This window comes from Anopheles ziemanni, chromosome 2 (assembly GCF_943734765.1).
Source record: "Anopheles ziemanni chromosome 2, idAnoZiCoDA_A2_x.2, whole genome shotgun sequence".
NCBI classification, from domain to species: domain Eukaryota; kingdom Metazoa; phylum Arthropoda; class Insecta; order Diptera; family Culicidae; genus Anopheles; species Anopheles ziemanni.
Window position 1 is genome coordinate 22,574,621 of NC_080705.1, and position 12,804 is coordinate 22,587,424.

A 12,804-nucleotide genomic window follows, 5' to 3' on the forward strand; every position below is an offset into this window, starting at 1 on the left:
ATTGTTACTATATAAAGTGGTTTGATCAACGCACCGCAGAGTGCCTGGTGAAATTGTACGATACGAAAGAAGCACGCGATCGGATGGGAAAGTGATCCATCGTCAGAAAAAGAGCGGTCGTCAAGTGTCGTCGACGCAACGTGCCACTATCGCCGCAGGGCATTTGCATTTGAATCGTGTTTGAAAGTGTGTTTGGCCAGTGAATGTGCCATCACGCCCGCTTACCATACAACCTCTCACTCGTCCCGTCGATGCATCTGACACATCCGGAAGGGTGGAAAGAAATTGAATTGAAACGGGAGCACGCAGAATTGATTAAAACTTCCAGCCCAGCACAGTTCGTCCATTCGACACTACAATGACCGAGCGGAAGTTCACCCGAGGGCTTAACAAGCCCGGCATGGCGGCCCAGCTGAGGGAAAACATCTCGCAAGTTGTACGTGAATCTACTTCACTTGTATGTATTTAATTTTGTTTATTTTAATTTAATACCTCCATCCCGATCCGTCCCCGTGCCCGAATTTTCCTACCCCTGAAAAAAAAACACCCCCAACATTTCCCTCCGAGACAAACACACACGCCCAATTGGAGTAAAATATTTTGCGTGTGCAAACAAAGTGAGATAATACATGGAAATAAATCTCGTCGGAAGTTACATCTGCGTTGGAGATCCGATGATGAGGCCGGGTAGGTTTGTGTGGGCGTAACAATCGATTCCCCCACCACTGCGGGGGGGGGGGGGGGGGGGGGAGTTGTGGGGCTGCTAAAGGGGTAGTTAAATTTAAAGTTTACGCTTGCATGGTTTCAAACTGAAGAGCCTGTCCAAAGAGGGGGTGCACACATCACAACAACCAACATTCCCCGCGGAAACGCGTTTTTCCGTGCATTCCCGGATTATGGGCTGGGGATTGCGGGTGATTTTCTTTTTCCGTTCACCCTCCTGCTGGTTTTATTTGGAGCAAAGTTTGCCAGTGGGCCATTCGAAGAGGGTTAAAACCGGGGGTTGCATCCGATTTGTTATGCGCTCAAAACTTTTCCAGCCGGTGTGTCGGGAAATTTTGCTCGCCTCAACGGTTGGATGCAACTAAGTGGATCAAACGGTGTTCGGTTTTATGTTGGCGTTTGTTTGGGAAACGATTGATTTAGCCAAACTCTTTATGGATTAGGCGCTTATAATGTGCCATGGAGTTTATTTGGGTCACTGGTTTATGGTTAGGGTTGGATTAAAAAGACACCAAAAAAAAAAATTGCAAAATAAGTTTATAATTATATAAGAGGCTTATTTTTTGGATCATTTCCACCATATTAACACCATTTCAAATGAGCCGTATTTCAATGAATCCATCCGTAAAAACACACGTTTCTTCATAGCTATCAGCACAAGGGTAATGTTTCCCCGGCACAAGCAATACGATCACTTTGGAATGCAATAAACAGACCGACAAAAAATGTAGAAAAAAAACACGTGTGCGCAGAATGTGTCAGTTTTCCGCCAAACCGCGTCTCGGTTCGCGTTTCTTCCTGCATCTTTTTTTCTCCTCCACGTTATCATCTTTTGGCGCTATTTGCACAATTTCGCTCCGTCGACGGGAAGGGTCGATGAGTCATCATCGCCCTATCCACCACCCAGCGTGCAGTCATCACGCCGACGTCATCGTATTTCCCGGTACGGCTGTGTCTGTGCGTTTCCCCTTGCCATTTGTTCCCGAAAACGCGCGGGAAGGAACAGATCCGCGATACAGCACGTGTTGTGAAACCTCTTTTATTTCCCGCCCTGATCAAATAGCAAACATGATCTGCAACATAATCTTTTCCCAATAGATGGTTTCCAATGGCCGGCTCTTTGTGTTGTCATTGTGCTTTTCCTGCAACTTTGGTTTATATTATTTCGTCATTTTTCCCGAGCCCCGAGAGTGGTATGCGAAAAATATGTTTTGCAAATAATCACGCCGCCAAAGTGGAACCCGTGGAATGGGCAATCAGTTCGACTTGCGGAACGAACGATTTATTGCAGCGCCATCAGAAATGGTAATGAGTCGAGTGTGGCTTTATCTAGTGGTGGAAGTATGCAGACTCTATTAAGTCGCTCACTAGCCAGGGATTGTTTGGGACTAAGCGGCTTTTCTTAGGTGCAAGTGGCAAACACTTTTTGATGAACATTTTTATGGCAGAAAGTTGAATTGAAAAACTCAAGTTCAGATAAAAACTTTCTCAGCTTCTTTTCAGCTTCCTTTAACGTATCTAAACGTATTTTTGCTAAATAAAAACAAATTCCAACTGTGAGTTCTTGCTCAAATACGCATCATTTTCACACGCCTCATGGGCCAAACACATTACCAACTCTTGAAAAGTGAATAAGTGAATAATTGGTACTTTTTAATATTTAGCTGACAAACATGGACCAACGTTCCAGAGTGATGAATTTATTTATTAATCGTTCGCCATTGTTGTGTGCGTTGCAAATCAACCAAATAAAAACGTACCTTCGGTGGGGGTGTGAATGAAAATCGACAAGAAAAGCAGCACGCGCAGTATTGGGAAAGGGAACGACGACGAAGAGGAGGGCATCAAGATGAGCTCATGGCGTGATGAGATGAGCCTGATGAAAACAAACTCGTTGTCGTCGTCGTTCCCACATCGACACATCTACTTGATGGGTAAACCACTTGTCAACCGGGGTTGACCTTTGACCGAAGGTTACCACGACGTTGCTCTGTGTTTGCGATTTCTTTCCACTACAGTTCGGTTTTCAGGTGATGCTGTTGTTGTGGCTGTTATTTACAGAAGATCAAGATCGCCTTGAGGCGCGATTTTTCATCTGATCTGTCCATTTCAAAGCGAACATTCCACTCGGTCGGTTTGTTTACCTTTCGGTGTTCACCGTGAACAAGGTGGGGAATCGCGATTTGAGTTTCGCGAGTGTTCATTTGTGCCATCTTCTCCCCCAGACGACATGTGGATGCTGTCGTGTCGGGGCGAGTTCACACTGTGTAGTTTTTCTACCCAACGGCGGGTCGTTTTGCTGAAAATATGTCGAATGTGTCCTTGCCAGGAGAAAATGGGATTAGTATCTTAAATAACCAGATTTCTGTGAAGCTTATAGCAGCACTTGATGCCAGTTTAAAACCGCCATTCAAGCAAGAGAAGTTGGTTCGCTGTGTCGGGTGCGTCACCCGGTCCGTCTAGCGACTGTCTGGAGTTTCTGTGGGAGTCGCAGATTTTGCGCAATGCCTCGACCTAACCTGTTCCAAAACCTACACTCCCTTTCGGTGATGGCAGATTTCTCCCCCTCCGTACTCGGTTTTTCATCCATTCGCTTTGCTTTGCTCGGGCGAGTTTTCATGCGAGAGCAAATCGAATGATGGAAGGTGATGCAATGGAAATTAAAAACACCCCCTCATATCTGGGGTTTCAAACAGAGTCTCTCGTTTGGATCGGCAGTGAATTGGGTCACTCCACGGTGAGGGTGAATTTTTGCGCAACGGAAACAGTTCGCCGGAGCCTTCGCCGAACGACCGAACAAACAAACAGGACGTGCCCACAGGATGTTGTGCCATTCTGCACGACGAGAAAAAGAGAGAGAGAGAGATAGTGTGTGTGTGTTGGGATGGGAGTTTGGCATCCGTTTTGTCTGTCTGGCCGCCGCCCTCTCTGCTTACTTACGTAACCCGATGCGCTCACGGCAGGATCCAATTTCCTGGCCCCATTCTACGTCCTTGTGGTGGGGCCGGACGATGAACTTTTCATCCCTGGAACTCCGACGGTGGTGGGAAGGATGGCAGGATCAATATATTTATTCAAGTACTTCGATAGTCGGGATCCTGTGATCTCTCTCTCTCTCCTTCTCTCTCTTTCCGCTGCAATTGTTCTTCAAACGTTCTCTCTTAATTGTTGCCATTGCGGTTAAATTGTGGCTCAGACGATTGGAACCTATTTTTTACCTTTGGAGTGGCCTGATTTCGAGCCTCCTATCATGACCAGAAAAGCGGGAAGAGTGTTCCGGTATGGTTCTAGTAAATGCAGCACCGGAAAGCAAATCTATCTACTAGTAAGTCTCTTTAATCCGTGCAATTTGTGGCAAATAAATACACAATCAGTCCATTCTGGGCAACCGTTTTACTAACGGTTGGGTGGAATTGGAATTTAAAGCTATGCTTGTGACGTTTTGGGAGTTTCATGGAAATAAAAACGACATTTTTTTTGTTAGGTTATAGATTTTACGGATTCTAGAAATAACGACACGAAATTGTGTTGTATTTAATTCAAAATTATTCTAATTTTATCCACAACATCTTTGGCCATTGTTCTCCCTTCGCTCCATCTGCGAAAGAAGGAAATCGCCTATCAACGCCATTAACATACTGTTACCCTTCTACACCCCCCGCGGTCCCTTCCTCGAGGAACGGCAGTTGATCTCTGAACCTTCCGGAGGTTACCACCAGCAGAGTTCTGAACCGAGGTCGTGCCCATGAATGTGCACTGCGGCGTTAATTACAAACAACTCGCTCGACTGTCGAGTCTTCCCAAAATCCACCAGCACCACCACCACCACCACCGACGTCTTGCCCTCCCAATGCCACTTAAGCAGCAATTAAATGCCTCAACCAACGATCTCGCTTTTGCTGCTGGCCGTAGTGGATGAAACGCAAACATGTTGCGAACAGTTTAAGCAGCTCCAGCTTTGAGAAGATGCAGTTTTGGGATTGTCTGTACTGTTCTATGTGCCCTCGGCTACACACATTCTCTAAATAAACACACCACGGTTCTGGGAATGGTGAGAAGTGAACGCAAACACTCAAGCGCTAAAACTACCATTGCGTGAAACATTCTTGTTGAAGTGGATCTTCTGGTAGATCCGCTTTGAGTAATCTGCAGCCTGCGGCTTGAACGTTTTGTAAAACATCTCTTCGATGAAATACTTTACGGCCTCCCACCGATCGGCTACGTTCGATATGAAAATAAAAGACCGGAAAAATCGTTCTCCAGAAACCCCGACGCACCCTCACTGGTGGAAGCAAAAGCGGGAAAAGCGTAGTACTATAAGCGATGTGCGCTCGAAAAACGTGCTCGTAAAAGTAAATGTACACCATGTTGCTAATATTTTGCATTCGGTAGCTCAAATGTAAACAACACCGGGCCGACTAAGTGCGACGCACAGTTTTGTTCAACAAGAGTGCGTACGTCATCGTGGGAGGTTTTTTCACGTTTCCTTCGGTTCGGATGGTGAAGGAAACTTGTTGGGATGAGGAGCAGTACTCCCGCCTTGCTATTTATGCACGCAAAACCTTTTGGTAGTGGATAATTTCTTTGAAAGTTACAGCGTTGTTTAAGTTTTCCGCTCTATACGAGACTAAATAATGGTATTTTATTTCATTCCATGTTAAATTGTGGTTCAAAACAAATCATTTTAAGAATAGAATTGTTTTACAAAGGAGTTACTGACGCTCAGCAGATGTTTGAAGAGTGAATGAATTAAAAACTTTCAATTAAAAAAAGATTATCGATGATGATTTCATTTTTATCTCCACAACCAGAATGTGATAATTGTAAATCCAATTATTTTTGTTTAGTAACATATTGAGGTACTTGATCAATGTCTGCTTGATTGCAATATTTTTTTTTTGACAACTTGTTATCGCTTACATTATCGTGTCAGTCATAATTCGCATAGAATACATTAGACACACCGATGAATATTTTCTATTACTTCATTTTGTGTACAATGGCTTAGTTTAGAAAGAGTCGTGCATTTTACCCCGGTGGGGTGCATCTTGCCACAGTTTCCCCTAACTTAACTACAAAATTCCTCAAGCAATAATCCATGTAAACATGACTCAATATATATAGATGAATTTAGTGATAGAATTGTATTGCAAGGTAGTTATGGTCGCTCCCACAAAATTCTGTATCATTTTGAGACCATATTGAAAGGTAAAAACCAAATCATTTAAATTTCTTCTACTACCAGTCGGTATAATTTTGACTTTTTTTTAACTAAAGGGACTATACTACTAAAAGATCTCTGTGATCTTGCAACTGCATGAATCTGGTGACGATGATTTGTGTTTATTATGTTAAGTGGTTGCCTTCGATTGGTATCGTTCCTGAAGCTTCTCGTTAGATCGTCATACCGTATACCAGCGCTATTAATTTAATTGATTCACCAAACGGTCCAACCTCTGCTAGCGAGATGACACATTTAGGGCAGAAAAATAAAGGTTGCTCACTTGCCTTGTTCGTACAACGATAGCAACACTTTCCCTTTCGTCGCCGTACTCGGTCGGATACGGGTTCTATTGATTGCTACCATATGGGCATAAATTCACCCTTTTGCTCCTCCATTGCTATACTCGTGGTGGATCAGGCGATTACTATCGAAATTCACGTTCCGCATCGGCCAAGAAATACCACAGATCATAGACAACGACGACGACGACGACGACGCAACAGGCGCAACGTTTGTTGGGCCTCGTTTTTGTGGATTTGTGGAAGGCAGAAGATGAAACAGCACTAGATCGGGGCGATCCCTAGCAGAAACAGCATCCGTTTGGCAATGGTTTGACTCGCCGTACGCGAGTGTAGTGGCGAGTGTCTATAAATAGTCATTTGTTTGGATCACGATCACGCGTCCTCGGTCCATTATGTCCCACCACTACCGTCCAATCCCCCCCAACAAGATCGACTGTGCTGTCTAAACAAGGCTCGCCAACCATCGCCCGGTCGGTGGATTTGTCATAATTTGACTCGAGTTCATTTCAAACATGCCCAACTGATCGCGACAGCTCGTCGGAGGGGCCTTAGCTTGTTGGAGATCACGCGTTGATCGCCGATTGAACATGGAAGGAACTGAACTCTGACACGCGACGAGGTCAACACTTGTCCATCGCGCGCAACAGAGTCCGCAGCCATAAAACGAGCGTTTTTAAAAGGCCATAATCCGCATCATCCACAACCCGTGAACGAATGGGTGTGAGTGCCTCGACTCGGTCACTCGAAGCACGCGAATCCACGGGGGAGATCGCGAACGCGCGCCATATGACGCGAGATCTGGTGGAGCTCGCGTGAATCTCGTCGTTCGCTGTATGCGTGTCAACCGGCCAGAATGGCGCGACCATGTGGAATCCCAGGGGCGGGAGGGTTTCTTTTTTTTCCTCGAGCCCCCCAACCTCCCCTAATTCGTGACTTGTTTGGTTTACGCGCTTTTATTGTGGTGTGGAGCTGCACGCTTGGCCACCTTCTCCGGTTCGGGGATGATCTCATCCCGTTTCGACCAATGCCGGTTCTTTCGCTTCCCAGTAAAAAGCGCATAAACGAGAGAAGACAACAAACACGACGGCACAGGGTGATTCGTCCAGAAAACCGGAAAAGAAACCGCCCGTTGTATCTAAAGAATGAAATCTAATAACTTGTTTGGCTGAGCGAATTTTCGAGGTATTGTTGTTTGGAAGAAAAGAACACTAGACAGTGCCCTTTTTTGATCGTTACAGAAGATTTTATTAAAGGCAAAGAAGACGTCACACGTTATGTGCACCGCAGAGAGCAGCTTGCTTACGATCGTAAATATAAACATTCCTAGAAAATCACATCTTGGCACCGTTTGTCCCTCCGAAGTGGCCGGATCTTTATCCGTTGGACGTTTGAGCGGACGGCAGCTGTCTTCGATTAAAGAAATTGCGATCGTAAAAAGGAACCCCCTGCTGGGAGTCGCACTAACTCACTTTAATCGACGTTTTGTCGCCTCTCGGCTTGGGCGGATCATCTCGGAAGATCATAAGGCGACTAGGCGGGGATGAAAACGAGGGATTCACACACCCCGAAGGCTGGCAGATAGACCATTCACATGCTTTTGCTGACTGCTGTCAATTGAAATAAATGGTTTGGCAAACATATTTTTCTGCCATCCTCGCAGAGCTGAGTGTCACCACCTTTGCGGTTCTTTAGCGTGCTCGCAAGTTTGGTCATAGCCAAAGGTGTAGTTCAGGTTTTCTGACCAGGTTGTGAGGTTGTGGCATCACGTCATCCCCTGCCTTCGTCATTGGAATTCAATTCGAATCCTTCCGTTCAATAATGGATGTCAGAAATCAATTCAGGAAGGTATCATATTAGGCGGCACAAATCTAAATAACCCGGGATGGCGATCGACACCAATGTTTACTCGGGATGGTCAAACGGTTTGACATTAGTTTCGTAGAGGTTCACGCCGTCACCCTACGAAAAAAAAAATACACAGCAGATCCACGTGAGGGGTCATACATAAACGGATTTACATAACAAGTTGCTGTCTAATCAGCTTCGTTCGTTTGTTACCCTTCGCCGCGCGTTTCTTCAGCTCCGTTGTGTCTTGGACCGCCTCCCAACATCGGGGCCTTTGTCAGCGAAAACGTGCCTGAAATGAATGAACCCTACGCGACGAGGCCTGCGGTCTTCGTTCGTTCGTAGTCAGCGAACGGTAGCTACTGCACTGCTGGCGTGTGAAGATAATGAGGATTGGAATTTGGTGGTTTTTTTCCCCCACTCCGCTTTAAGCCCTTTTTCTTCCAACGCCGACGAACGCAAGGAAACTGGACTCGCGTGGTAATGTTTGCTACAAACGGCGCGTCTAAGATGATCGCACATCGGAAGCCGGAAACGATCAAAGGAAGGCGGTAGGATTTTCTGTGCCCCGTGCATTCGACACGCAAATGATATGACGCTCGTTAATTTGATACGTCGGATGCATCAGTGCGAGGTATATTAAAAAAAAGTAATAAAATCACACGGCGTGTCAGTCTTGGTTACTTTTGCGTTACATGTGTATATTAAATGATAGACTGGGTGGAAAATTGTCACGTTTTCACTTAAGTACGCATGTCAATAAATATGTAACTTACTTTGTAGATGATAAGATTATCACAAGGAAGTCATTTTTCACGCTTACACGTACAGGACAAATAATTTATCCTTGAAGCTGAAGCATCTTCCTCGTATTTTGAAATTTTAGTAAAACTGTAACTTAACACTAGAATACATTGATTTGGAATCTTGGCCGAATGCTTTTTAGAGGTCATTTGGAAAAAAAGTTAATAGGTTACGGATTTGAAAAATCTGCAAAAATAGTGAAGTTATAGCGTTTTAAAAATAGGGGTAAAAATGACCCCTAAAAAGCATTCTAGGGATAGTCAAGTTAGGTCTCGGAACTGGTATAACAGAAAAATCTGAAATTTTTGTTTTGGATGTAGCTTTGGACTTTTTGGATGAAGCTTTTTTTTTGTAAAAATATTCAGCCGTTTTTGAGATATTAAAATCGAAAATTGCGTTGGGTTCAAAATGACCCCAATTTGGATTCTAGTGTTAAAAAAGGTTATGAAAATTTCCTATTTACATTCCTTAAGATACCATCTCGAGAGGTTTCCATTTACATTCGTTTTCTCTTATCTAATGATTCAATTAGAGGAATAAACCGCCGCACCCTTCGCAGTGTCCTAGCGTTTGTCAATATTTTCCTAACGTTGGGATCAAAGGTTGGAGAAGAAAAAACTCAACACAAGTTAAAAAAAAAATACAAATAACCATCGGCCATAGAAGGGCAGACCATTAATTGAGACAATGTCAAACAATCGATTGCCGGTTTCCTACTTCGAATCGATTGGCGTCTCAAACCGCGTTGTATTTATGCGGCGTGTTCCGTTGCCTTAGGCCTTTCCCTGTATGTAAATGTTTGCCCTGGGGATCTCTTTTTTCCTATCAGCACGGGATCCACTCGATGCACTTGATCAGCGTTTGCACGACATGTCGGACAGGTTCCACTCCCGTGCGCACGATTGAACCCTTCGGTGTTCAGTTCGAATTTTCACTTCGGTTTGTTTGTCTTAAAATAAAAGTATATATTTCCCAAATAAAACAAATATGCTGGTTTTAGCATATTGAACAGGTGCTTTTCATATATGGAAGCTACGTTAGAAGACACTTTAAAAGTCGTTAAATTACATGTTAAATAAGTAACGATGACATTTTACACAGAGAGCCACGAATGAAAGCGGAATTGATCAATCATCCGCAGATGAAAGTTGTTGTCCCCAACGAGCGGAGACCAACGCACGTTCACGGTCATCTGTTGCCAACCCTACGCTGCGACCCTTCGGAGTCGAGTTACGGGTAAAGCAACACGGGAAAAGCAAAAAACATTTCCCTCCGGCGCTGATGTGTTAACTGAAAGTGATCCCTATCCTTTCGCTCGTGCGTCGTCTTCCCATCGTCTGGCGACCGAGCGGTCATCTTCTTATCACCAAACACATTCCATTGCCCCCGTCTGCTGGACGCCACCCGGGCGGAGAAAAAAGGGAAAGCCAGCTGGCAGGCAGTGCGTTGCATCTTCTTCGGGGCCAACGTTACTCGTCGGTTCCTAGCGAAACCATAGCCCGGCTAATGGCTAAGCTCCCTCCGGGCGAGAGTGTATCGATCTTCTGCCGCCAGCTCGAAAGCAAGCGTTTCCCACATTTTCCAGTTGCACTTTCCTCTCTCTCTCCGAGGCGCTAAGCGCACTAATGTAGACACGGTCGACAGAAAGTGCGCCCTTTCCGGCTTTCCTCCAGCAGACGCCGGGAAGGCGCTGTCGCTGGTTGGCCAGAAGGGGACCGATTAGCGATAGTTAGTCGTGAAGAAAATCAATTACGGGAAGTTCCTCGTTTTACCCATTTCAGACATTTGTTTTCCTTTTTTTCTCTACCATTTTGAAGTTTTGTTTTTGTTTTTCAAATTTATGTTTTAGGGAATTCTATTTAAAAATAGTTCCAACAATAAGTAAAACAAAATCAATGCATAAGGAAGTGAAAAATCTTGTATCGAAGTTTTGCTCCGGCAAGCAAAAACACACCTTGCTATCCTGCTGCGTTTTCTCCATTAACACCACGCTGTGTGTGCTCTTAATTGCGTTCGTCATCAGGTTTAGCGATCAATTTCTGCAGCCCGGGCAGACCAACCGGTTGCAAATTGCATTACATTGCCCTTCGATGTGGGTTAACGGCAAGACGACATAAATCCCCAATCCTGTCCTGTCACCACACCCTTTTATGCCGGGCGTGGAAAGCATTTCCAACCGCCAGACAACTCAAGGTTACTGTGGATGGTGGCACTTTTTCAAGGGAGAAAAATGTCGAGGGCAGCAATTGGAGCAAGTGAAGTCCGGATTAAAAAACCTAAACGAAAAGAAACGGGTTACCGAGGGGAGGAAAGGGCATTCCAGTATGCGTGCACCAGACATCGTGGAGCAATTATGCTGACACCTAATTGTGTCAGCGCACGTCGTTAAACAGCAGCACGTTGAAACCGATTTTATTTACGCTCGTCTGTGCTACCGTTTAAGCAGTTAAGATAATCGGTACAATAATAAATGCAAATGCTTATGCAAAAGTGAATTTGCATTCGCTTTCTCTCCGATGCATTTTCAGTTTTCTATAGAAAAGTTGGAAATTTCTTGTTTCTAGCTGCGTTGAAAAGGGCATTACTGAATGTTGATTCTAAATTGTCTGAGAATTTTTTCGTTTTTGTTTATTTGCTGATCGTTTTCTTTAATTATTTGTAAAATATTCCATATTTCAATCGACAATTAGTATGGACATGTTTACACTCCATCCACAGTTGCTACTTGCCGCAGTATGTTTCACAAAACGCTTCACCCATGTTCTGTGCTTAATTTCACGTCAAAAGAACGACGGCTTAACGATTTAATGCAATCACCTTACCAATGTCCTAATTGGAGCTGAAGTTTAATGCTTTTTTAGGGCGCTTTACTTTGCGAAACGATTGCCTAAAGCTGGCCCAGGCAGGTGAAACAAGCCTACAGAGCTGTTGTTCCAGATAATGTGAACAACAAGTTTGTTTTGTTTTTCTGACCTGCATCACCGACAGTTTACATCCTTTCTCTCGAACATACAATTTTGAGTGTTTTTTTTCTTATTCGCCCGTACGCATGAATCATGAAGATATTCTACTTTTTATTCTTTTGCCGTTCTTCGGTTGATCAGCTTAAAAGCTGTTGTGTATTGTTATGTGTTTTTTGGTCCAAATTTTACGACCCCATAACCGTCACAAGCAATGTCTTGATTTAGATAATTTGTTGAAAGCTGTTTGTGCAGTTAACCACTTTGTTTGTGAGATAATCCGCCGAACCGACCTGTTGGAAAGGAAAGTAGCCTCTTTATCAATTCTGTACATTTATTTCTTGCATACCGATTCCCGAACCACCAATTTGGTTGTTTTGCATTCATGGACTCATAAATTCTCATTACATCTTGCGTTCTGCCCGTCACCTGAAGAAATATTGGATCGTAAAGATGAAAACCTTCCGTTACCATACTGATACTTGGGTCTCTCATTACGTGTGATCCAAATATGCTGTTGAACCAATCGAGATTAGCAGGGTATTTTGTGTTTTAATCAGTTTACAATCTGCAGTATGTTACAAATATTTTAATCTAGTTTAACTTCATTACTGCGTGATTATGTGCAACTTATACGTTTTTGTGTTGTATGCAGCCGGTTATGAAACTTCCAGCTTTCCTGTTCCTGTGTTTATCTGCATTAAAAAGGATATTCTTGTTCGAAAGCAGAACAAAATAAAATTAGATCAAATCGCCATGCGCCCAAAGCCGCTGTTGGTTTGGCAATACCTACGGTGTGCACTTTTGTAGTTAAATACAAAAAAAAAACAAAAGAATCATTCGTACCATGTTGAGAATAAAATAAAAACGGTAAAAAAAATGCAAAATCTTTCCCAAAGACATGCATCACTGTGGCATTTAGTATAAGAAAGCGGTCGTGAGCAGC

General features: G+C 44.0%; 1 protein-coding gene across 1 annotated transcript in view; it reads left to right on the forward strand.

Annotated features, from left to right (window-relative positions):
- Positions 1–358: 358 nt before the first annotated feature.
- Positions 359–12,804, forward strand: part of LOC131289987 (dedicator of cytokinesis protein 9) — a 67,871-nt gene continuing 55,425 nt past the window's right edge. Inside the window, exon 1 of the mRNA XM_058319363.1 lies at positions 359–457. Within this exon, the coding sequence (XP_058175346.1) occupies positions 359–457 (99 nt within the window). The remainder of the gene's footprint in view (positions 458–12,804) is intronic.